The sequence below is a fragment of the Lepisma saccharinum genome, chromosome 7 (genome assembly GCF_977018435.1).
Source record: "Lepisma saccharinum chromosome 7, izLepSacc3.1, whole genome shotgun sequence".
Taxonomy (NCBI): domain Eukaryota; kingdom Metazoa; phylum Arthropoda; class Insecta; order Zygentoma; family Lepismatidae; genus Lepisma; species Lepisma saccharinum.
Window position 1 is genome coordinate 4,214,567 of NC_139235.1, and position 23,847 is coordinate 4,238,413.

Below are 23,847 nucleotides of genomic sequence, written 5' to 3' on the forward strand. Positions count from 1 at the left end.
TGGTGACGAAGAAAACACAGTGTCGTCGACTTGTTGCAAGCCCGCTGTTCAGGTCTCGAACAATTTACAACGAACAGATGTCTCTGATTCACATGAACCGGGGCGGGGTGCTACTCAACAAGCCCATCTATGTGGGAGCTGCAGTTTTGGATCTGAGCAAGTTGTGCATGTTCGAGACATATTACGGCATACTACGTGCACACTACAACCACAATATCTCGCTCCTCTACACAGACACAGACAGCTTGGTGTACCATGTTCGCACGGCCGATGCGTATGGTGATATAGCCAAAGTTCCAGCTCTTGTCAAGCTCTTCGACACATCGGGCTATCCCCAGCTAAACCGGTATGGAATTCTGCCCCGGAACAAAAAAATACCCGGCAAACTCAAGGACGAGAAAGACGGGGATGTGATTGTGGAGTTTGCTGGACTTCGTGCCAAAGCCTATGCGATCCGGGCTGAGGGTTCTGTAACAAAAAAGGCAAAGGGTGTAAGCAGGCAAGTGGTTCGGGAGCACCTCAAGTTTGAGGATTACCTCGAGTGCCTCAGAACAAAATCGCCCTTTCTACAAAAAGAGCATCGTATCCAAAGCGTCGATCATGTGCTTACAACTAATATTGTCAGGAAAGTTGCTCTGGATGCACACGACGACAAGAGGTGTATTCTTGAATGTGGGGTCCATACACTTCCGTGGGGCTACTATCGCCTCCAAACTAGTAAGGCCTGCCCAGAGTGCAACAAAAAGTAATAGGCAATGCGAAAAAAAACAATTTTAATTTACTTCCACTTCCTCGATTACATGCATGCATGGCACAGCAAAATTAAACTTCTGGAAACTGCTAATTGCAATTTGTACTTATATATATAAAATTCCACATTTCTTATTGTGTGCTATTTTTTTTTTATTTATTTAAAACTGTTCAGTCACTCTTTCATTCTTGACGTCATACACAAATGTTTTCTCTGCAATAAGAATGACACTGCACAGAGTATCTGCAGGCAAGGCATCGTGGAACTCGCATACAATCTTGATGTTGGTACGATCGTTGACCACCACTTGCTTTCTTTTCGTGGTGTTGATGACGGTCATGGGTCTCCGTGCTTTGAATTCGCTGGGCGCGTAGTACATGTCCACGCTTCCTTCGGTCACGCGTTTGTAAGCCGTGTAAGCTTCGTAAAGTTTGAGGTAATCGTCTTTGGTCATGTCGAGGTTGTAATTCTCGCGCGGGAACACTTCGTTCCTACCGTTCTTCAGATAAACGTTCTTGATCTTGCAGTCGTCGAACTTGCTGGAATCTTTTTCCTGATCGTTATCGCGTCCGGTCTGAAAAAGCACTACGACGAAATCTGGCATGTCGAACTGTATGTTGTTGAACTGTGTCGTCACGTCGAATTCCATGTGACTTCCCGACGCCATCTTCTGCACGCACTGGTAACCGTGAAAGTGAATCGGCACCTGCGGACTTTTCAAGATCTCCGCTTTGTACTTGAGGGCGTAGTTCGTTTCGTATTCCACCACCGGCATTCTCAATTCCATGCTCCGGATGACGCATTTCGCTGCTTCGGGTAAAGTGTTGGCTATCGGCGTGGTGCCGTCCGGACCCAAAGTAGCGTATCGCATCAGTGCGTCGTTGTCGTTGGCCGCTCTTCGAAACGTGATCCTCAGTCCTCCCTTCCACATGATCTCCTTGTAGTCCGAGAAGAAACCAGGCAGCAGACGCATGGGAAAGAGCACCGTGTGACTTCTCGTCGATATTTTGGTCCCGACTTCGAATCCCCCGGCCTGGTAGTACGCTGCGTCTGTTTTGGATAATTTCAACGTTCCCACTGCCGTCGACGTGATGCCTGGATAATCTATTCTGTCGATGACGGTGTTGTGTTTCCTCACCTCCACCTGCGAGAACAGGTGAGGCACGAAGTTGTCCACGAGTATCAAGTTTGCTGCTGCAGGAAACGCGTCTCCGCTTTCCTTCTTCACCACGTCCAATTGAAGGTAGAGGTCCGCTCTGTGAGGATGAATGAACCCGTCGCCTACGTCCACGTCGTATTCGATCTCCCTGTTCGCTTCGTTCAGATTGGCGAACGTGCGACGGTTGGGAGGGAAAGACTGCAATTCGTAACTTTCGATTTGCTCCATTTTACATGTATGGTTATTTATTATACGTTGATCTCCACGATGGCCGTCGTAGTGGCACCTGCGAAATCCACCACGTCTCCTTTCTCGTTCGTCACCACCAACTCTATGTCGTCTATGCGGTTGCGACATACTGGAAAATAGATCGGCGAAGAGGGCGTGTAGATGATCGGTTCCATGAACTCGGAACTTGGTTTGAAAGTGGCTATGATTCCCGTCTGCTTGTGACTTCCTAATAATTCGTCCGAAGATTTCGTGATCATGCCTTCCGCCACGTTGCAGTGTACGTTCAGAGTCTCTATGGCCAAGAATTTAGGAATGTTGGTTGCTACGTGCTTGATGCCAGCTTCGAGTTTTGGGTGGTTGTTCTCGAAACCTAAAAGTTCTCCCATGGTGCCCAGGTCCACGGTCTCCGTCGCGGATAGGATTTCCACTCTGTGCGTGACCGAATTTTGAGAAAGGTATGTGCCTTTGGGTAATTGAGCTTGCAAAGTGGAAAGATTGTATTGTCCTGGCGTGACGACGATGTGTTCGTTTCCGACGCTAATTTTGTTGTTGTGCTGCGTAACGTTAGGTATGAGGTACATGCTGTAGAATGCACGCAGAGCCACGGATTTAGGATAGACGATGTCGTCGTGCAGCGTGAGTTTCAAGATTGAAGATTCGCTCGTGACATGAAACACGCCCATTGTCGCGATGCTGTTTCAGGTTCCACAGTGCTTTCTGGAAATCTTCGATCGTGGGGTTATTTATTTTAGAGAGAAACGCGAGCACGGAGAGGCAGAGATGACCGCAGTTCACGTCTCCGAAATCTTGAATGCGTTCGTCGTTGTAGTATATAGAGGTTTTGTTCGTTTTCAGATAATAGACTAAATTTGTAGGTGGAACACCTCCGAAAGAATCAAAAACGAATGCTTTGTTATTGTCGTTTTTGTGGTAACATATCCAATGCGTGCCTGGATTTTTTTGATTGTCCAAGTTGACTACTCCACATTCTCTTCTTTTGACGGTTGAAGGTAACGAGTCGGACATGAAAACTCCTCTGAAGTGTTTGATTCGTAACGGTTCGATCAGAGATTCAATGTCTCGGTTGGTGAGTGCTGTTGTTTCTTTTTTTTAAACTTTTTCATCACGCCCTTTCCTCCTTTCTTCTCCATGGCCAGGTTGTGACGTTTCTGTTCTTCCAACTCGGCCTTGTTCTTCTTCGAGTCGATGACGGTTTTCGCGATGGCGGCACTTCCGCCGGCCAAACTTCCCACGGCCCCCAATGCTGCCAGGATGGCCGGGATGCTGAATATGAAACCTCCGATCTTTTGCTGTTTCCGTGAACGCTGCAATCTTTTCAATTGAGGTGTGCTGAGCAGCAATTTCATTCCGTGTCCTTTCGACAAGCAAGAACGTTTCTTCTCGCGTTGTTTCTTGGTGAGTAACCCATCGAGGGCACCTAGATTTTTTAGATTCGAATATGGTATCTGGTACACGACACCCTTGGGCTTCATGTTGATGCTTTATGTGTTATTTTCACGGTATGTTATTTATATATATATTCTGAGATTTTTTCTCGTGTAGTTTTTTTTACGGTATGTTATTTATATATAAATGTTCTGAGATTTTTTTTTCACGGCCTCGCAGTCGTTACACAAATTCTATTACGTGCTTCGTTTTTTTGCCAAGAAGTTCCTTTGTCCCCTTGTACACGATTCGAGTTTTGTTCTCGATTAAAATAGATAGCTTCTCGTCGGATAACATGTTAGCGTATCGATCTGGTAAAAATAGACTGTATTGTGCGTTGAGCAACAGGCGTACCTTGGGACCATACTGGGTAGAAACGATTGAACCGGAAGTTATCGTGTAAGGTTTGTCGACTTCCAATTCCTGAATTTTTACATACTCGACTGACAAATTTAGCATTTGTTTTAATGCTTGGAGATCACTCATTTTTTCAGTCGTCATATCGAAGAGAAAAATTTCAGAGTGTTAGAGAGAAATTTAATTGTTTTTTTTCACGATGTGTGTTATTTATATATCAAGTTTTTTTTGACACGTATATATATTATTATTTTTTTTAACAGAGGAAGAAAGTCCGTGCTTCGGAAAACGCGATGATGTGCGTAATGATATCTTCCGTCTCCTGCTTAGACTTGCGCCAATCTACTGTGTACCGTCTTCTTCCCTGCCTTGCCTCGTGCAATTCATCTAACCTATCGTTTAATTTTTCCCCTGCAGCCGAAAGCAGAATGTTGAGATCACCGCACCTCAGGCCACTGATCTCCCGAAGATGGTCCTTGAGAACCATTTCACAAGGGATGCGAAATTCCGGAGTTGTTCTTGCTATGATTACAAGTTTCCCTACATCCTCACAATCTCAGTTTACTGCGTGTTTAAATATTTTACATAGTAGCTCGGGCGGCAAATCAGTTATACGAGACATGTTGATATTATTATTATTTTTTACTCTATGTTATTTATATACCCCACCCCAATTTTTGTTTCGTGTTCATGGCGATGGTGGTACCCAGTGCGGCGACCCGTTCACCCAGCGATGCGTCTCTGCTCACGAACCTTTCGAAAGCTGCATGTTCCAATTTTTTGTCTGCTTCGTGACGTGCGTCCAGATCCGTCTGCGTGGTGTTGTAGGCGATGTCGTGATCTTTGCATGCCGCGTCCAACGGATTCACACCCTTGTCTCCTCTTTCCAATCTTTTCTCGAGTTTGGTGCCCGGTCCGCAGTACTGGTAGCCAGGTAGATGCATCTCGAAAGGTAACTTGTTGATGATGTCGTTCACGAGTCCCTTTCCTTCGGCCACGTTCCAAAATTTCGGAGGCAGCGTGTTGATGATTTTGATCAGGTAACCTATGCCCTTGTCGTCGTTCACGATGAAGTTGGAAAGTTTCGTGCTGATCATGTCCACGATGCCAACCTTCTCGTTGTAGAAATTACGGTTGCCTGCATTCTCTTCGCCGGCTATCACCAACAATCGGTCCACGAGCTTCCTAACGTCGTCCACCCAAACGAATTCTTTGGGTAACGTGTTGTAGCGTTTGACGCCGCTGCCTGTTTTGACCTGGTTCCAAATCGGTTTGATGAGATTCCTGTACTTCTCGCCGCTGCTCGATTTCACCCTATTCTGCGAGGCGTCGTTGTTCTGGTACAAGGCATCCGTCATGATCAGAATTTCCTTGTAACTTTGGTAATCTTCGTCGGTGTAATCTTTCGGCTGCTTTTTGGCGACGAGTTCCCACAGTCCCACCGTACCGGGATACCTGGTCCAACTATCCTTGTCACCTAAATTGACTTTAATGTCGTTGCCTTCGAAGGTCACCTTCGATTTCCCAATCTTCCACACCACACCACCGCCTTCGTTGGTTTCCATGCTGGGATACAAACCGAACACTTCATCCTTGTCGAATTTCCCCGTGCTCAGGTAGTCTCGTGCCAAAGGTCCCAACTCGATCTTATCCGAAGACGACGTGCTGCCTATGGCTCGACGTCGTGCCGGTGCATCCTTCAGTTCGAACGGCGTCGAAGGAATGCTCGAAATGGGCGTGGGTACGGCGTAACTTTTAGCTGCGAGCGGTACGAGTTCGTTGATCAAATTTTTATTTTGTTCCGTGACATTTTTAATTTCTTTACCTAGACCGCTGATGGCATCGATCACGGGTTGATCCTGACGTTTCTTCTCTTCGTAGAATCCGCGATTCTCGGATTTCCAACCTTTGAAGCGTTTCGCGAGGTAATCGCGAAGCTTGAGATTTTCGTCTTCGATTTTTCGTTTCGTCATGACGTTATTTATACACGTCGTTTCTCACAACGTTGCAACGTTTAGAAAGTCGTTGATTTTGTTTCTGTATTTTCCATCGTTGGGTTTCCTCGTCATGTCGATCGTCGCGAATCCGAAATCGTCACCGTTCCAGCAAGTAGAGCAGCAGCGTTCCGAAAATTGATTGTAGTTCATGTCTCCGCCTACGTAGCCATCGTACGCGTGCTTGAGGTTGGTGTGATCTTGACGAAACAAACATATGAAATTAGCGTTGTCGCGTACTAACTGTTTTGGAATTTTGGAAAACGTTTGAGCTAGGTAAAAGCAATCCATTCCTTTGTGACGACCTTGCGTGAAAAAGTTGCGAATTTCATTTTGATTTTCCAGGATGGCGTCGTCGAACACGACGACTGAATTTTCACGACAATCGTCGAGTGGTTTTATTTCCGAGGCGAACGTTGCAATGTCCAGACCATCGTACAGTTTCATCAGTTGCTGGTATTTGGATTGCTCCAAACTTTTCGAGAACACGTACAGGTGCCTGTTCTTCCAATCTAACCAATTCGGTGCGAGGAGAAAATTGTCCACGAGCAGTGTCGTTTTCCCACACCCCGAAGGACCTACGATCAGACAGCGGATGCTGTCGGGAAGCAACTTGCCGTTCTTTTTTTTTTCTCGTTTGACTTTCCGGATCCGGTAGACGCTTCACCACGTTCCACGTACTCACAAGATCACTTCGTTCGCGTCGATCCAACTCTTTTCCGGAAGTCCCAGCCATTTGACAAACAGTTTGTCACCTTTCCTACGCAATACTTTCTCGATGAGGTACGTGTCGGGGTGTTTCGTTTTAGAGAGTTCCTCTTCGTAAAATCTTCCTTTCAAAATCTCGCCGCTACTATCTTTTATTATATACGTGTGTCGGTTTCCGGGTAAAACTAGAACCACCGTAAAAAGTTCCGTGCTCCAATTTTTTGTGAATCCCTTCTCGAAGGTGCGTTTGAATTTGCTGATCCTCACCCGGTCTCCAATTTTGTATTTAGCTTCTTTTGTCGTGGGTGTGTACTTTGGACAGTAAACAGTAGAAATTAAACGCTGCTCGTCGGACTTGGTAACGTCGGCTGGCTTCATGCCTATCGTTCTGTGTACCGTATCATTATAGGTGTCGACGAGTTCCGGCAGGATGTCGACCCATTTGTAATTTCCCCGAAGCGTGAATCGTTTCCACATGTGTGTTTTCAAGGTTCGATTGAATCTTTCCACGATGCCGGCTTTGATGTGACTGAAGGTCGAATAATGTCGAATCTTGTGTTTTTGAATAAACTTTTGGAATACGGCGTTGTAAAATTCTTTACCGTTGTCCGTTTGCAGAAACCGTGGTTGTCTGCCGCCGCTTTCGCGAAAAATTAATTTGAATGCTTCCGTGACGCATGTTCCCGTTTTCGCCTTCAAAGGTAGAGCCCATGCGAATTTCGAAAATGTGTCTATGACGGTGAGGAGGTACTTGTTGCCCTTGTTCAATTTATGTACGTTTTTCAAATTGCCGCTACTCATCTCCACGAGGTCACTTTGCCAGAGGTCGTCGATGCCCTTGGTTACCACAGCCAAACGTTCGTAGTTACGGCGTGCAGGTTTATGCAATTCTTCGACGATGGCTTGCCTAGACATTTTTTTAGAGATTACGTTTCAAGAGAAGCACAAGCGTGATGGGATTCAAAGAGGGTGGCACTTCGCTCGTGTTTTGAATGATCAGCTTATCGCCGGCACTCACGTCGAAAACGGTAAGATCTTCGTCTTCGTGTATTTCATATATGTTGCGCGTTTCGTTCCAACGTGCCAGAGGAATGTTTCCTGCTTTCTGGACACCACGATTCGATATCAAAGTCATGGTAGGAACGCTAGCTTTTCTGCCGTGAGACCAGTACGAAAATTCGTTTATCTGAATCGTGCCATCGAGCAGAAACTTGTAGTACGGATGATAAGGATGCAACATGTACAGTTTGTTACCTTCGACGAACGTGGAGATTCTCTGTTGATTGGGAACGCTGTTGATTTCGATGGCTTGCAAGGTGAACAATTTGGCGAATTTAGTGTCGACGCCGAGCAGATTACTGTGAACTTGTCCGAGTTTATTTTCGATGGGCGGCAAATGCTCGATTATGGCATCCGTTACGGCAGAAAACGACGGTTTGATTTTCACTTCCACGTTCAACTGCTTGTAGTTTTCGTTGAGTTCTTGCAACTTGGCACCGAAAGAGGCCAGCGTCGATTCCTGCGTGGATTCCAGCACTCCAACTTGATCTCTGATGTTGACGACAGTGTTCTGAAGGTTCTCGACTTGATTCAATTTCGAGCTCTTCTCGGTAAGATCGTTCACGATCCTTCGCATCTCTGTAAACTGCGTGTGAAGGTCGGCGACGCTCTGCGAAGTGGGCAGCGTCGACACCAGCGAACTAATTTCGTCTCGAATCTGTTCCACGTTCGCCGTTTCCGTTTCTAGTCGTTTCAGCATTCGAGATATGTTTCTTTTCAAAGCGTGCAATTCTTTGGAGGTGGGGAGATTGGCCACCCTACTCTCGAGATCGCTCAATGAACTTTTGATGTCGTTCGAATCGGATAGTGCCGTCACCGCCGTTTTCAATTTTTCCAAATCTTCGCTCGAAGGCACGCTCGTCCGTAACGATTCCAAGTCACCCTGTATGTTGTCGAGTACGTGATGAAAATGAGCGAGATTCGTTTCGACGTTTAAATTTTCTAAATATTCGATCTTCTGCTGAACCGTGCTTAACGTGTCTTGAATGCTCGTCAACGCTCTTGCTTCAGCGTGAATATTTTTAATTTCTTCGTTGATCAATTCCAAGGACGCCTGAAGCGTAGCGATGTTGGTTTGAATGTGTTCGAAATCTCGATACGCCTCCAATTGAATTTTTATGTTCGCAACGCTTTTACCGATGACCTGCAGTTCGTCCGACGATGGTAGGTTCGTCATGGTATCTTCCAAAGTCTGTAACTTGGATTTAATTTCTTCCAACGTGCCGGTGAATTCTTCTTGTAATTTGGAAACGACGACGTGCAAGCGTTCTACATCAATATCGTTCACCACGGTTTGAAGTTCGGAGAAATTCTTTTCGATTGCGGAAGTTCGTTCTTCGATTTCGAGTTTCAATTTTTCCAAATCTTCATTTTTCGATTGAAATTGTTGTAATTTGGCCAAATCATTTTGAAGCGAATCCACGCTCAACTGTATATTTTGAACGTTGTCGTAAGAAGGTACGTCGACATAATTTTTTATCAGCGTCTTCAGTTCGGAATCGATTTTCAGAATGGGGTCGAGACATTGCGTTTGGAGCGTAGCGATTTCCGACTCTAAACTTTTGTTTAAGGTCTCCTGCAAAGCAATCAAATCGGTCCTCAACTTCTTAACTCGAATGTCCAACATGAGAATCTCTTCTGCGTGGTCTACACGCTTGGTGTTGCCGAAAATGTCGTTAGGCATTTTTGGTTAACGGTTATTTATAATAGGATAGACGATTCGTAATTCTACAAAGAGAGGAATGAGTTTGTCGTAATCTCCGAGAAGTTCCATGTAAAGATAATCTCCTGCAGAAACATCGTACGTAATGTTAGAAAGCATCTTGTCGTGCTTGATTCGAAAAATATTCTTGCCGGTAGAAATTTTGATTTCGCCTGCGTTTTCCGGATTCACGGTGATTTGAAGTTTCCCGTCGATCGGAATTTCGTAGAAATGTAAATTGTTATTAAAAACATAAAACATCTTGCCCACATCGTCATTCAGTTTCGTCCAAATGCTGTTGAGATGAACAATCAGTAAACCATTGAGTTTAGATAACACGGAAGGTAAGAGGTTATTGAAATTTGGCGGTGCAGTCTCCATGTTGATCTGTTTGCGGAAGCCAAAAAGATTCATTGTCCTTGTTAGTTATTTAAGAATACGGTCAAAGTTTTTTTTTGTAATGACACGCAAAGTTTTTTTTGTTTGCTTGCGTCACAATACAGGCACGCGCGCGCGCGTGTGTGCGTGCGACACATTGTTCCCGAAAGAGGTTTCCAAAGGTCACGATATATAAACATTTGGTTCCACAGTTGGAAAATTACGATAAGTTGCATTCAAAAGTTTCAAAATATCATATAGTGGAATTTTTGTAGAGTGGGTAGGCAACACCGACGAGGCTCGAATCATCATTTGAGGCTCGAAATCATTATTTAATACTCGTCAGTGTTGCCAATTTCTATTTGTAGGTTAGCTTAGCCAGTGAAAGATCATATAGTGGAATTTTCTTCGGATGGGTTGGTAAAACCCAAGCCTCAAAAAATCTACGGTAGTGTTGCCAGATGTAAACAGAGGGCAATAGACCCCCCTCATAAAAGGCTACAGTAAAAACCCACAGTGTTGCCAACACTAGCCCCCCAACAGTATTGCCAGACATAAAAAATACATGGACCCCTCAGGCCCTTTGATGAAAATTTACAGTGAAAAAAAAACCAGTAGGTTTAACAACACTGTCAAAAAATCTACGGTAGTGTTGCGAGATGTAAACAGAGGGCAATAGACCCCCCTCATAAAAGGCTACAGTAAAAACCCACAGTGTTGCCAACTCTGTGCCCTCAAAATATACATCATAAAAGGCTACGACGAGCCTCAAATGATGATTCGAGCCTCAAAAAATTATTTAGAACTCTCCAATTGTCTCTACTGTAACACTGCGAGAAAAACCTATAGCTGGCAACAGTAATAAGCTCATGCCTTACAAGAGAAAACCATTAAGGCGATTTTTATTTGATGATGTTGAACCCGTGTAGTGTTGCCATCCATCCATCTCTCTCTCTTTTACGGCACTGCCGGCTCTCCTTGCCCAGTATATGTAGGTTGGCAAAAATTGCTTTATGCACTGTAAGGCAAGCCTCGAGCAAAGTTGCCAGCTCCTTGCTTTAGGTTAGGTTAGACAAAAAAAGGCTGTAGGTAGGCTGTCGGTTGTTTAACTCTTCCCTCTCTCTCTCTCTCTCCTCTCTCATTTTTGTAAAAGGCCATGGTAAAAGTACCAGTAGGTTGGCAACCTTGTTTTATGCACTGTAAAACAAGCCTTAAGCAAGGTTGCCAGCTCCTTGCTTTAGGTTAGGTTAGACAAAAAAACCTTGGTGATTTTTTTCGAGTAAAATGTTGGTAATACTGCCCCCGAAAATAGGGGGGGGGTTTATGCCTTACAAGAGCAAACCATTAAGGCAAGCCCCACCGAGCTTTACTTTCGGGCGCAGTGTTGGCAACACTGCGAGAAAAAAATTGCCAGCTCCTTGCTTTAGGTTAGCTTACCCCAAAAACCTTGGTGATTTTTTTCGAGTAAGGAGTTGGCAACACTGCGCCCTCTTGTGAGGATTATGCCTTACGAGAGAAATCCATTAAGGCGATCCTCAATAGATGTTTGTGAACTCTCCAACCTGCACTACTGGCGTAGTGTTGGCAACACTGCGAGAAAAAGGTTGCCAGCTCCATGCTTTAGGTTAGGTTACCCCAAAAACCTTGGTGATTTTTTCGGGTAAGGAGTTGGCAACACTGCGAGCCCCACATGATGATTCGAGCCCCAATTGATTATTTAGAACTCTCCAATTGTCTCTACTATTAAAAAACTAGATAAATAAATGCTTTTTTAGTCCAGATGTTTTTTTTAATGTTTTAAGATGGAATGTGACGCATGTCGGAAAATATTCCCCCTGTGCCTCGCCACTTATTTATTCTAGTGCCGCCACTGGCAAGATACGGAAACAAAGAAACAAGCGCGCGAGAAAGGTAAAAGTTGAAACACGAAAGGTAGAGGAGGTCGGAAACAGAGATACACAAACGGAGGAAGGAGAGAAAGGGGCGAACAGGTGAAGAGAGACCTCCATGACGTCCGGAAAGAAGCAAATCTCACCTGAAATAACTTCTCGAACGCCACGTTCTTCTCTTGCCAGCACCTGATGTCGAGTCGCTTGTAAGAAAGCAGTTACAATCCTTTCGTACATGGGAAATGTCCCATACAGTGCAATTGCTGCTAACATTTGCTTCCAAAAGTTCACGGTTCTAGGCCGTACCAACATTGACAATGCGATGATCGTTTCCGTGAATTGCCACGTGCAGCGCTGGCAGTCATCACGAGCTGTCTCTCACAATGGGAAATAAAGACTCGTCGTGCCATCTATTTGCCAGCGCCGAAAAATGGAAAGGAAAGCATTCCGCGAGTAACATAACCCGTTCCTACCCACCTTTACCCATCCTATTTTCGCTCGGGACCATTTTTTTTACGAGCTTTTGCTCCAACTTCGAGGCAGCAGTGAAATATACTCGCGGTGGGCGGAGTTGTGAAGAAACTCTGGAAGTGGCATCCAGCGCCATCTATTCGGACCTTTAGTCGATTCGCTTCCCCCCCCCCCCTTCAATTGTGAGCGTCTCCCCTTCCGTTGGCGTTCGCGTCATTGCACAAAGTCGGTTCCGACAATGCAATAAGAAAAGTCAGGTGATTTTTTTTTCAAGTTTCGAATATATACGGAGTCTTGATATTGATTTTTTAGTCCTTGTTTGGGAAAGGGGCGCGCTGTGCCTCCGAAAAATCAATTACATTAAGTTTGACTGTCATAAGCAGTGCCATCCAATGTCTTGTCTCGAATATTTCCGATTCGCTGCACGCGACGTGACCATCCCATTGGCTTATTTTTTGTGTTTAAAGCAAGATATGAAAGCAAACTCATCAAAACTAGAAAATTATGTTTAAGATAATAAGATATCTGTTCGGCGACCTACAAAAAAAAACCCAAGTCATTCAAACTTGCAACAGGGTGATGCAAAAGACTCGTGCCCCAAGTTATGATAGCAACGTGGGAATGGTAGAACATGCCAATATCAATCTTTTTCAGAAACAAAGCGTTTACAATATATGTCAAGCCCAGGATAAATTTCTTCATCAAATATGTAATTATGTCGTAACCACTAAATATATTTTTAAAAAAAATCTCTCTGATGTAGACTCTTGTAGTTATTGTCTCATGAAGACTCTTATTATTTTGATAATGATTAAATATTGGTTTAATATTTTAATTAATATTATTATTTTAATTTAAACATTTATATTATTTTTTCTGAGAAACTTGGTTGATTGTAGTAACGCCCATACCGAAAACCACTGTTTCCCTTGATGTTAAAGATCTAAGACCAATAAGCGTACTGCCAATTATGTCTAAAGTTATAGAACGCATAGTAAAAGAACAATTAGTAGACCATCTGATGTTGCATGACCACTATTCTCCATATCAATCAGGCTTCAGAAAACAGCACAGTACGGTAACGACTTTAGTTAGCGTTGTTGATGACATAGCCAAGGGGATGGATAATGGTAAAATTTCATTCCTGGTACTCCTTGATTACACCAAGGCATTTGACTCCATAAATCACAACCTTTTGGCAGAGAAATTGAAATCTATCGGCATAAAAAATAAAGAATTGTTATGGTTTCGGTCTTATCTAACGAACAGGCAACAATGTGTAAAATTAGTACATGATAATAAATCGTGCATGTCTAAATGGCTTGATATCAAACAAGGAGTACCACAAGGAAGTATTCTAGGACCTATCCTATTTTCCCTATACATCAAAGATTTTAATGATGCACTAAAACACTGCAAGTACCACCAGTATGCGGATGACACACAAATATATATACAAACACCATTAAGAAACAGTGCAATGGCCCTAGAAGCATTGCAACAGGACCTCAATTCAATATCTAAATGGTCGGAATGTAATGCACTCAAATTAAATTCATCCAAGTCTTACATTTTAACTTTAGGCACAACGAGTAACCTCAAAAAGTTGGAACAATTAAAACTCCCCCTCCCTACACTGAATAATTCCAAAATACAGAAAGTAGAAACAGCACGCAACCTCGGCATAACATTGGACGAGAATCTACATTGGGGTCCTCATGTCACACACACAATTAAAAACTCGATAGCCAAACTGAAATCACTTTTTCCATTCAAACATATGCTAAGCAAAGAAACGAAAACTCATCTAGTCAACACACTTGTAATGCCAAAAATTGATTATGCTTCCCCCGTATTTATGAATATCAACAGTGCCCTAAATTACAAGCTACAAAAACTTCAAAACAGTTGCATAAGATTTATACTGAATGTCAAAAGAAGAGAACATATTTCCCCGTACTTACAGGAACTTAATTGGTTAAATGTTAAGAACAGGAGAACATTTTTGGCATTGTCGTTATTGTACAGGATCCTGTACAATAAGGAACCAAGATATTTATATGATAAAATTGCTCCGTACAGGAAGAGAGGAAAACAAATTAATCTTCGTCAAAAAACACAATTCACGATTCCTGTACACAGAACAACATTCTATGCAAACTCTTTCATAGTCACCGCAATAAAAGAATGGAATGACCTCCCCCCACCACTGACCTCAGGGGAGCTTCACCCTGGAACACACAAATTAAATCTAAAGAAGCATCTACTGTCCAAACAATATAGTGTCTGGATTTGTCTTTCCTGTAATGAATGGGAATGAGGCATTGGTTTTAGTATTAGCTGTAATAATTCTATTCTAATTGTGGTTTTAGATTTAAGTCTGTACCTTCAGTACATTAATTGTTTTACATTATAGGTATGAATGTTTTATTTTTATTTTTTACTTTTATTCTTTCTACTGCAATAATGATTTTCAAGAAGTGTTAAAGTGTCAATTGTAATATGTGTTTTTTTTTAAGGGTTTGTTGTAAGAACGGCCCGCGAGGCCGAAACACGCCCTCTCAATAAAGACGATGTTATTATTATTATTATTATTATTATTATTATTATTGATTGATTTGCTTTATTTTACTTCGCTTTTGTGCCAATTGCGAAGATGGGATGCGTGATGATATAATGAAATTGAGAATGGATGGATACTCAGAAACATCCATGCCCATGCCGGGATTCGAATTAGGGATCCCTGGCGTCGTAGCGCGATGTGCTAACCACTCCGCCACAGGACGCCTGAGACACTTCGTTCGGACCCTCCCCCGAAATATATTTCTGGATACGTGCCTATAGGGTTGAATTTACGGGAGATTTAGTCACTACAGATATTTCGAATTTTTAGGTGCGCGGCATCGCTCTAGCAAATATTTATTGAATGGATAATATTAAACGAGAATTAATTTACATTTTACATAATATAAAGATCAAAATAGAGATTACATTTTACAAATTTACATGCTTCTGAGTTCTCACCCATGTATTTGCCCATTGCTGCTGCAGAACTAAGCATCAATCAACGACTCCAAGATATGACGTCACTTCCGCCAGCCAAAGGTTAAACGTGCAAGATGTTGCAGTCGACTTTAAGTTTTTGTATGGCTCGCCGAACTCTGAATGAGTTCGCGATCTTGTTTGTTAATGAAATATACGGGAGAAATAGAATGTCAATATGTCAATATGGGAGCGGGAGGGTGCAAAGAAATTAGCTCTAATTCAGGAGAATTGATCACCCCTTAGGTGCCTGTCACAATGATAGTCTTCGTATGTAAGAAGCTTCAGTGTGGCGCCATCTCTTGGCCGCTTCCACCAATGGGAATATTTTAATGCCCAATCCCTAAAAAAAATGGCGTCCCCAGTGCGTGATTATTGCACCGCGAGCGACGAAACCTAATAAAAGCGACCGTGTAGTCGAGGATGAAAACTTGCAGGAACATGTGGACGGAGCAACATATGTGGTAACTTCTGAAGTTTACTTGGCCATTAAAGCACGCATTAGAGACACATGCTGCGTGGACGATCCAATATCATCCTCCCTCTGCGTGGAACTGCGGGGAAGTTTGTCCTCATGGATACAATGCAATTGCCATGTTGGGCCCAACTTTCTAATTCCCCACCACTCATCGTGCTGAAACGGTTCTTTTTCATGTGTTCCTAGCTACGATAATGTAGCACTAGGAGTATGGGTGTTGTAATATTCAAGTTATATTTGGAGGGCTCTGGTGTAAAACATGGTAAGTGACATTTAGGTAATTTTTGAGATATAAAGTAAAATGTACCATCCTTCAATTTTCGAGTTAAATTTTGCCATGTCATACAATTTGCATTGGACTCAGTGAAGCCTTCTGAAATTGGTAAAGACAACACGAAAACAATTTATCTACAGTATAGCTTCTAATAACCTTTTTTCTTAATGAACTCAGAAATTACCGAAATGGACAATAACCCACAAGGAGACTATGTCCTTCGAGACGAGATCGAGGTATATATGTCTAGAATGTAACGTATATGAAAGTTATTCCAAAATATTGTTCATTTTCCATAATTTTCAGGGTTGAAATACCCCTCTTTATGGTTCCTTGTAGCTTCCATTTCTTGGGCGAAATCCGTCCTTTTTTAGTACTTTTCTCAAGATCAATATAGGGTACAGATGAAACAACTTTAGATACAAAACATGCTTTAAACGAGAGCGACATCTATAAGAGCTTCAGCCTATGATTACGTATGCAGTTATAATGTACTACTACTCAATACACAAATGAATAAAGATAAAGTACAATTGTCAAAAGAAGTAAATATTGTTTTCTGCTTTAGTGTTGCTATTGAATACATTTAAAGAAAACATCAAACTATTGTGAAACTGAGAGTATTTACCCAGTTTATTATTAAGAAATAGACATTAATATTTTAAGTATTTCTGTAATATTAGAAGATGTACGCACATAAGGTTGCGATCTAACTTTTCAAACAGGCGAACGTAGCTATTCACTTGCTTCTCTTCCTTCTGTACTATATATTAGCCCCGTCTAGTTCGCTGCACTATTTGACACTAGGTGTAATGCAGGTGTATCCCGGTGTCAGGCTGGTGCAAGGAAATGACGTTCAACCAAGTAGACGGATAGACGTGTTCAAGTTCAGAAGATTCAGCAAATGCCTGTCTGCTGCTTTAAACGTTAATTTGATTAGTTAGCACGCACGACGTGACCATACACTACACACTACACCGCTCCAGAATGTAGTGCAAACGGTGCAGACACCAAATCAACGAAGCAGACGGTTCGGTGTTTCACCGTGTAACCAACTAGACGCGTGAGTGCAGAGAGAGTCAAAAAGTGCAGCGAAATAGACGGGGCTAATGGTAAAGCAGGGGATGCAAGATGGCGGCAGTCACGTGTTACCTCTGACGCAACAACTAGCAAATCCAGTGTTGCAAAATCGCCCGATTCATTGCCGCTGCACCTTAATCCGCCCCTGAATGCTCACGGATCGAACCCTTGACCAGATGGGCCAAAGGTTAGTAGGGAGACGACGGTCCCCTTCCAGGAGATGAGAGCAGAGCGTGGTTAACTTTTTAACCGCCTCTCGGGAGCGACAGCCCCAGCGAGATTTACTTCGGTCGTAAACTTTCGTTAAATTCTGTCATGGCATCCGGTGGAAAATCACTGGCGTTAGCGTCGATTTCCGTTAGATACATCCTGCGTCCCGAGACTCCGGGCCGAATTTATCTCCTCCGGTACTCCGTGAGATACGGCCCTCGCCACCGGAAGACCCGCGTTACCCGGAGCTTCCCAAATTGGCGGCCGCGCTCTCCCCTCCCGGTGATAAATTCCCAATTTCAAGACAGAGGTGGGCTGCGGTTCGCCATAAGCAAATCAATATCAATCAGCCTGGACGCTGGCTCTTTTCATCTGGGCGCCGGCGCCAAGGCAGGTATTGCGAGCGTGGAATTAAATGCTGCACCCTCGGCCCTCGTATCTCACGATACAAACCGGTAGAGATGGAAGGATGAGCTGCACATCAAGTATGGAGATCTTCGAAACGAATAGATCGATTCAGCAACAGATAAATTATCTTTTTATATTGTTATTTACTTTTTTATTTACTGCACGGGACAAACACAACACATTAAAAAGGAAAGGCTAGTGTAAAAGTTTCCCCAGAAACAGTGTAACAGGACAGCATTTCTGATGAGAGTAAAATCGGCTCATTCGAGAAGAATGTGCCGAACACTTATAATAATATTACAGACACGACACATTAAACGCACGGCCATGGAAAGAGGCGGCTAGGCAGAAATGCGCTGGTGCTACATATGGGAAAAGCAAAGCGAGATCGGGACAAAAGTCTCTGGTTCCCGGGCACTGTGTGAGTAGTGTAAATTGGTTGTTTCAAAATAGTACTTAGTAGGTATTCACTTTTATCCTTTTTTTTTATCAATTGAATATCAGTTTTTGACATATTTTGACAATTTTTTGTCGATGTTTTAGCGTTAAGCGATGTTTTAGTAAAATTTCCCTTCTTTCCCACTCGTACTTGTAGGTATATCACGATCTTACGTGATATAACTTAACCTATCTTACAATTTTTTTTCAGTGATATAACTTAACCTATCATTTTTTTTTTATTTGCGCACCGAACTAACTTACATTGGACTCCGCGTTTGTTTTAATATTTCAGTATTTTAAAGTTTTTTCACATATTTTTTATATAACCTTGTTGATTTTTTTTTTTTAGTATGTGTGGCAAATTTTTTTTTTACGATTTTTTTTTAAAACTGTTCCGTCACCCTCTCGTTCTTCACGTCGTACGCGAAGGACTTCTCTGCGACCAGGATGACGCTGCACACGGTATCCTCGGGCAACGGACTGTTGAACTCGCAAACGATCTTGATGTTGGTTCGATCGTTGACCACCACCTGCTTCCTCTTCGTCGTGTTGATGACGAACATGGGCCTGTGGATTTTGAATTCGCTGGGCGTGTAGTACATGTCGACGTTTCCCTCGGTCACGCGCTTGTAAGCGGAGTACGCTTCGTAAAGTTTTAGGTAATCATCTTTGGTCATGTCGACCTCTGTTTGTCAAAAATTCGAGATATTTGCAATTTAACGCAGGACTTGGAAAAAATTTTCGGAATTTTTTTTGGTTCCATGACGACCTATGTTTATTTTGGTATGGGTGGACAGAGGACACCGAGACTCGACCGACGCACTAAACCCGACCTTTCTACGACTATTCGTTCAAAAGTTACGAGTGATCAAAGTTTTGGAGGGTGGGTTAACTTCTTACCCCTTGACCCCAGGACCACCAAAACTTGGTACACGTATTCTACACCTCCAAAATCGACAGGGGGTATCTAACGATACCAGGATGGGGGTGTTTTTCGATATATTTTTTCGATAACTCTTACTATTTTCGAGATATTTGCAATTTAAGATTTTTTAACGCTGTGGACTTAGAAAATTTTCGATTGATGAAAAAAATTGGTTCCATGACGACCTATGTTTATTGTGGTATGGGTGGACAGAGGACACCGAGACTCGACCGACACACTAAACCCAACAGTCTGGTGCAGTTTTTTGACCTATTTTTGAAATGACTTACGACATTTTCCTATAAGGCTGTCTCTCTTTACGATGTTTTCCTGTAAGTGCCAAAAGGGACAAAATGGATCTCGAGATTTTTTTAATCACGATCTGCCTAAGCAGGGATGCCCGATCCTATTAACCTCACGAGAATTTTGTTACTACTCCACTTGACAGTATGATTTTTTTTGCCTTTTTTTTTGTCCCTCACCTGAAAAGGAATCTCATGGTTATATCACATGCATAACTGATGACTAGATACTGTGTTGCAATATTTTGGTGAAATGGAATGCTAACAGACGTTCAAACTATTTATTCTGTCGTGAATATGTTAAAATTACATTTAAGCTAAGCACAATATCCAAGATTATTTGATCACATTGCATTACAACATATATTTTGTTATTTTTCATGAAATTTCACCACCTTTCAATACTAATATATAAGCTTACATCAGGTTACTTTACCTGGTTGATAAAAGATACCTCAGAGTAGAGGTAATGCTATGTCGGCGGCCATTTATTTGCTAAATAAGACAAATCAATAGTTTTTGCATTCCAAACATTCCCCGAGTGTGTGTGTGCATGTGTGTAGATGTGAAGTCGACCTGTTAAGAATGTCACATCAATATTACTAGCTTGGGAATGTCGTGAATTGAGGTTATAAATATAATATATTCTCACTACTTATGTGCGTCTAGTTTCTTATACCACAGATAAACTGTTACACAGTGCAACATCAACTCGTGTATTTTGTTGATTTGGCGTTAAGTAGTGTATTTGGTGTCTGCATGGGTAGCACTATGTTCTGGAGCGGTGTAGTGTGTTACATGGTGTGAGCAAATAAAAAAAATGATAGGTTAAGTTATATCACTGAAAAAAAATCGTAAGATAGGTTAAGTTATATCACGTAAGATCGTGATATACCTACAAGTACGAGTGGGAAAAAAGGGAAATTTTACTAAAACATCGCTAAACGCTAAAACATCGACAAAAAATTGTCAAAATATGTCAAAAACTGATATTCAATTGATAAAAAAGAGGATAAAAGTGAATACCTACTAAGTACTATTTTGAAACAACCAATTTACACTACTTGTGTGGCAACGTCAACTGGGCTGTGTTGCCTAGTTCGAGCGTCAGACCGACCTCTCTCCGGGGCACTTTTGTGTCATCCCTGATCTTTCGAGCAAATGACGTCAGTTTGTATCACATGGATTACAAAGAGCAACTCTTCAACGAGATATTTCATCCTCCGAACACACGGTCTGTGCTCCGACGTGGCAACAGCGTCAATTTCTGCCACACGCCTAATTTCTTGGCCGTGCGTTTAGAGGGTCCAGCTCTTGCAGCGAGTGACCATGGGTGAGACAGACGTCTGTGTCCAATCCGCAGTCGAGTTAGAAAACTTCTTCTCGAATGAGAGGCGTCTCCTGAACTGAACGCATGCGGTGCATGCTGCGCATGCGTCAATTGTGAGAAAAAGGACAACTTTTCTGCGACGACATTCATGAGCATTTCTACATTCTATTTCTTCATATAGGAGAAGTATTTATTTTACAAGAGAGCGTTCAACTAAGCTTATATTACATTTCTTGGATCTGAAGTGAAATAAACTAATAATTCTTTTCCAGCAATTGACGCATGCGTCACTTCAGATCCAAGAAATGTAATATAAGCTTAGTTGAGCGCTCTCGTGTAAAATAAATACTTCTCATATATGAAGAAATTAGAATGTAGAAATGCTCATGAATGTCGTCGCAGAGCAAGCTTTACTTTTTCCCACAATTGACGCATGCGCAACATGCACCGCATGCGTTCAGGAGACGCCTCTGTCTCGACTTGAGTGGCGGAACGAGGAACGTCATGCACCAATGATGGTCTTGATAGCACGAAGCTTCTCCCTCGTTGCTTCATCCCACTCTTCCTGCCAAGTATCAAGAAAGAATTATAACACCATTAAGCCTTGTTCCCGCGATAATAAAAAACTCAATATGCTGACCAAGGCAGAATTTATTTTATTTTAAAACATAAAATTAAGCGTTACGTTTCAACCTTCTAGCAAGGTCTTCTTCAGACTCTGTACCAAATACAAGTGAAAAATGGTACAAAACAGGAAGGTTCACTTTTTTTGTGAACATCCTATCGACGTGAACAGCAGATGGTCTAGAGTTTCCACACTTCTGATAACTAACATAGTGTAACTTACTTATTTTCGATTCACCATTATAGATATAGGTAGTGACGGCGCCAGATAAACATGGATGGAAAAATCTTCTGAATATGTCACTTTTACAATTCTAATTATATTGAAAGAGTTCATTCGAAAATTTCATTTCTTACATTTACAATAAACACTGATGAAACAACTGGAATATTTAATAATTACAATGCATTGTGTCTGTGTTGCGTGTGCTTGACTCAGTGTGTTTTTTTTTTATGTCACTACGTAACAATAAATGTTACGCCCATTATATTGTTAAATTAACTGATAATGCTCAGTTGAAAGTAGCTAGTGTTTTCTAAAGTAGAATATATATATATTTTTAGTATTTATAATAAAATCAGAACTTTCCTTCTTGTTGCATGTGTATTGTTTCACAAGCTTCTCGTTCGTATCATCAATGGTGTTAAAAGTACCCAGTACATCGAACTGCATGCTGTACTGAATCGAATTCAAGATTGGTCGCTTGTTATAAATATGTTTCTGAACACACATGTGCCTGTCTTTTTGCAGTCGTGTTGTTGTTATCTTCTGCCACTAAACAATCATCCATTTTTGACCCGGTTCAGCACAATATGTAGTTTGATCAGATTCTTTCAACTTCATTGGGTCTAGTGATATGAAGAAGTTTGTGAAATGGCACATTTGGAATAAGAAGGAACATTCTGCTAACGATTTTAAATAGTAAATGTAGTGTATTTTCCAGCAAAAGCGTTGAAGACAGGATCTCGTACACCCAACGGCAAAGGAAACCGTAAGAGAATTGTCCACCACCATTTTAATTCGGTCTGCATTACACATTGTGATGACAATGAATTGAAATAATGACGTCAATAAGCAGAGAACAATGCCTGCTTCGAACCAACACAGTTTCATTCCTTAAAACAACACAGGATGTAGAATAAAAAAGTAATTTAAATAGCGGTGGACAATTTGCCTACCATTATCTTTGCCGTTGACTGTACAACGTCTTAGAATATTAGCATTAACTACCTCTGTAGATATTTTACTGCACATTGTTCAGTACCAAAGGCATTAGTTGTTTTTGACGTGTGTTTGCCTGTCTCTATGTGTGTGTGAGTGTGTGTGTGTGTGTGTGTGTGTGAGAGAGAGAGAGAGAGTGTGACGGAGACTGAGAGACAAAAAGAGTGAGTCGCTTTCCTGCTCGTGAGTGTCTTTTCTCTTCTCGTGTTGTGTCTAAGCTGTCAACTTACATTTTTCTTCTTCTCTTCCAAGCTGCCAAAGATGGAGAGGAAAGGATACCAGCAGGTAACTGTTTTATTTCCTGATTCACCTTTTACAGTTTTCCCTTGATCCCCTTGGCCCATCAGTGTCCACTCTCTACAATTCTGTGATGCTCAGATGTTAATATTGTGTTAAATGTTCCACTCCTTAAATTATTGTGGCTACTTAACATGTTACATTTATGCCACTAGTTTAACTACTAAGACTATAAGGGAATGAAATTACACACACAAGTATTTATGAATTGTCTGTTTTTGTGAATTCGGTTCCAGATAAGAAATTATTGCTTACGATTGTTCTTCTCGTCACAATTATACTGAAGCAAGTTATCAAGAAGCGTGCAAGAAAGAACGATCATTTCATTTTATTAAATTCAACTTCCAAATTGAGGACAACTTTGTACAGTATTGTTAGTAGTATCGGAACGCGATAAGGACGGTCGCTATTTAATATTCGCAATTCATTTGCACGTACTTATAACTTATTTGCACGGGTTTTAATTAATTCGCATGTACTTAGAACTTATTTGCATGTACTTAGAATACTTTACATTTATGTATTTGCATGTTTATAACTTTTTATGAATATATAATTATTTATTTTATGAAAAATATGTATATAGCAGGTAATTAGAGGTACTAAACGCTATGCATATGGTTTTATATTCATTACTGCAAAGTATGTAATGTATCAATCGATATTAATTAATGTTTATAGTATTGAAAATAAGTTTTCTATGGTTTATGAACCGCTATGAACGGTGGTAATGGCTGTAGGTACAGGTTCAATTACGATTGGGGACGGTCCCGGTACTCGAACCCGCGATATGCAACGTTAATAATTAGTACTATGCAATAATTGCATTATATTATGAAACACGATGGTCTCAGACGCTAGACAGAATACTGTCTCAGAATTTCGACTCGGCTGTGAAGGTAGACAGAGAGAATGAATTAATATTCCGCGCAGGTAGAGGAGAAAGGAATTTAGGGAGTGTGCGTTCAAGGTCAAATGACGTCAGAACGTCAGAACAAAGGAAGAACCTGATTGACCAATCAGAGAACGCGTCGGTAGGTTTTCAGAACCGGTTTTTTCAAGGTTAACC

At 41.8% G+C, this 23,847-nt stretch overlaps 1 protein-coding gene across 4 annotated transcripts in view; it reads left to right on the forward strand.

The window, feature by feature from the left end:
* Nucleotides 1–23,847, forward strand: part of Trim9 (E3 ubiquitin-protein ligase Trim9) — a 593,684-nt gene that overhangs the window by 449,487 nt on the left and 120,350 nt on the right. For 2 of the 4 annotated variants that reach the window (XM_083124911.1, XM_083124912.1), the window contains exon 5: nucleotides 22,734–22,766. The exons of the other annotated variants lie outside the window; for them this stretch is intronic. In XM_083124911.1, the coding sequence (XP_082981037.1) occupies nucleotides 22,734–22,766 (33 nt within the window). The remainder of the gene's footprint in view (nucleotides 1–22,733; nucleotides 22,767–23,847) is intronic. 4 annotated transcript variants of the gene reach the window in all.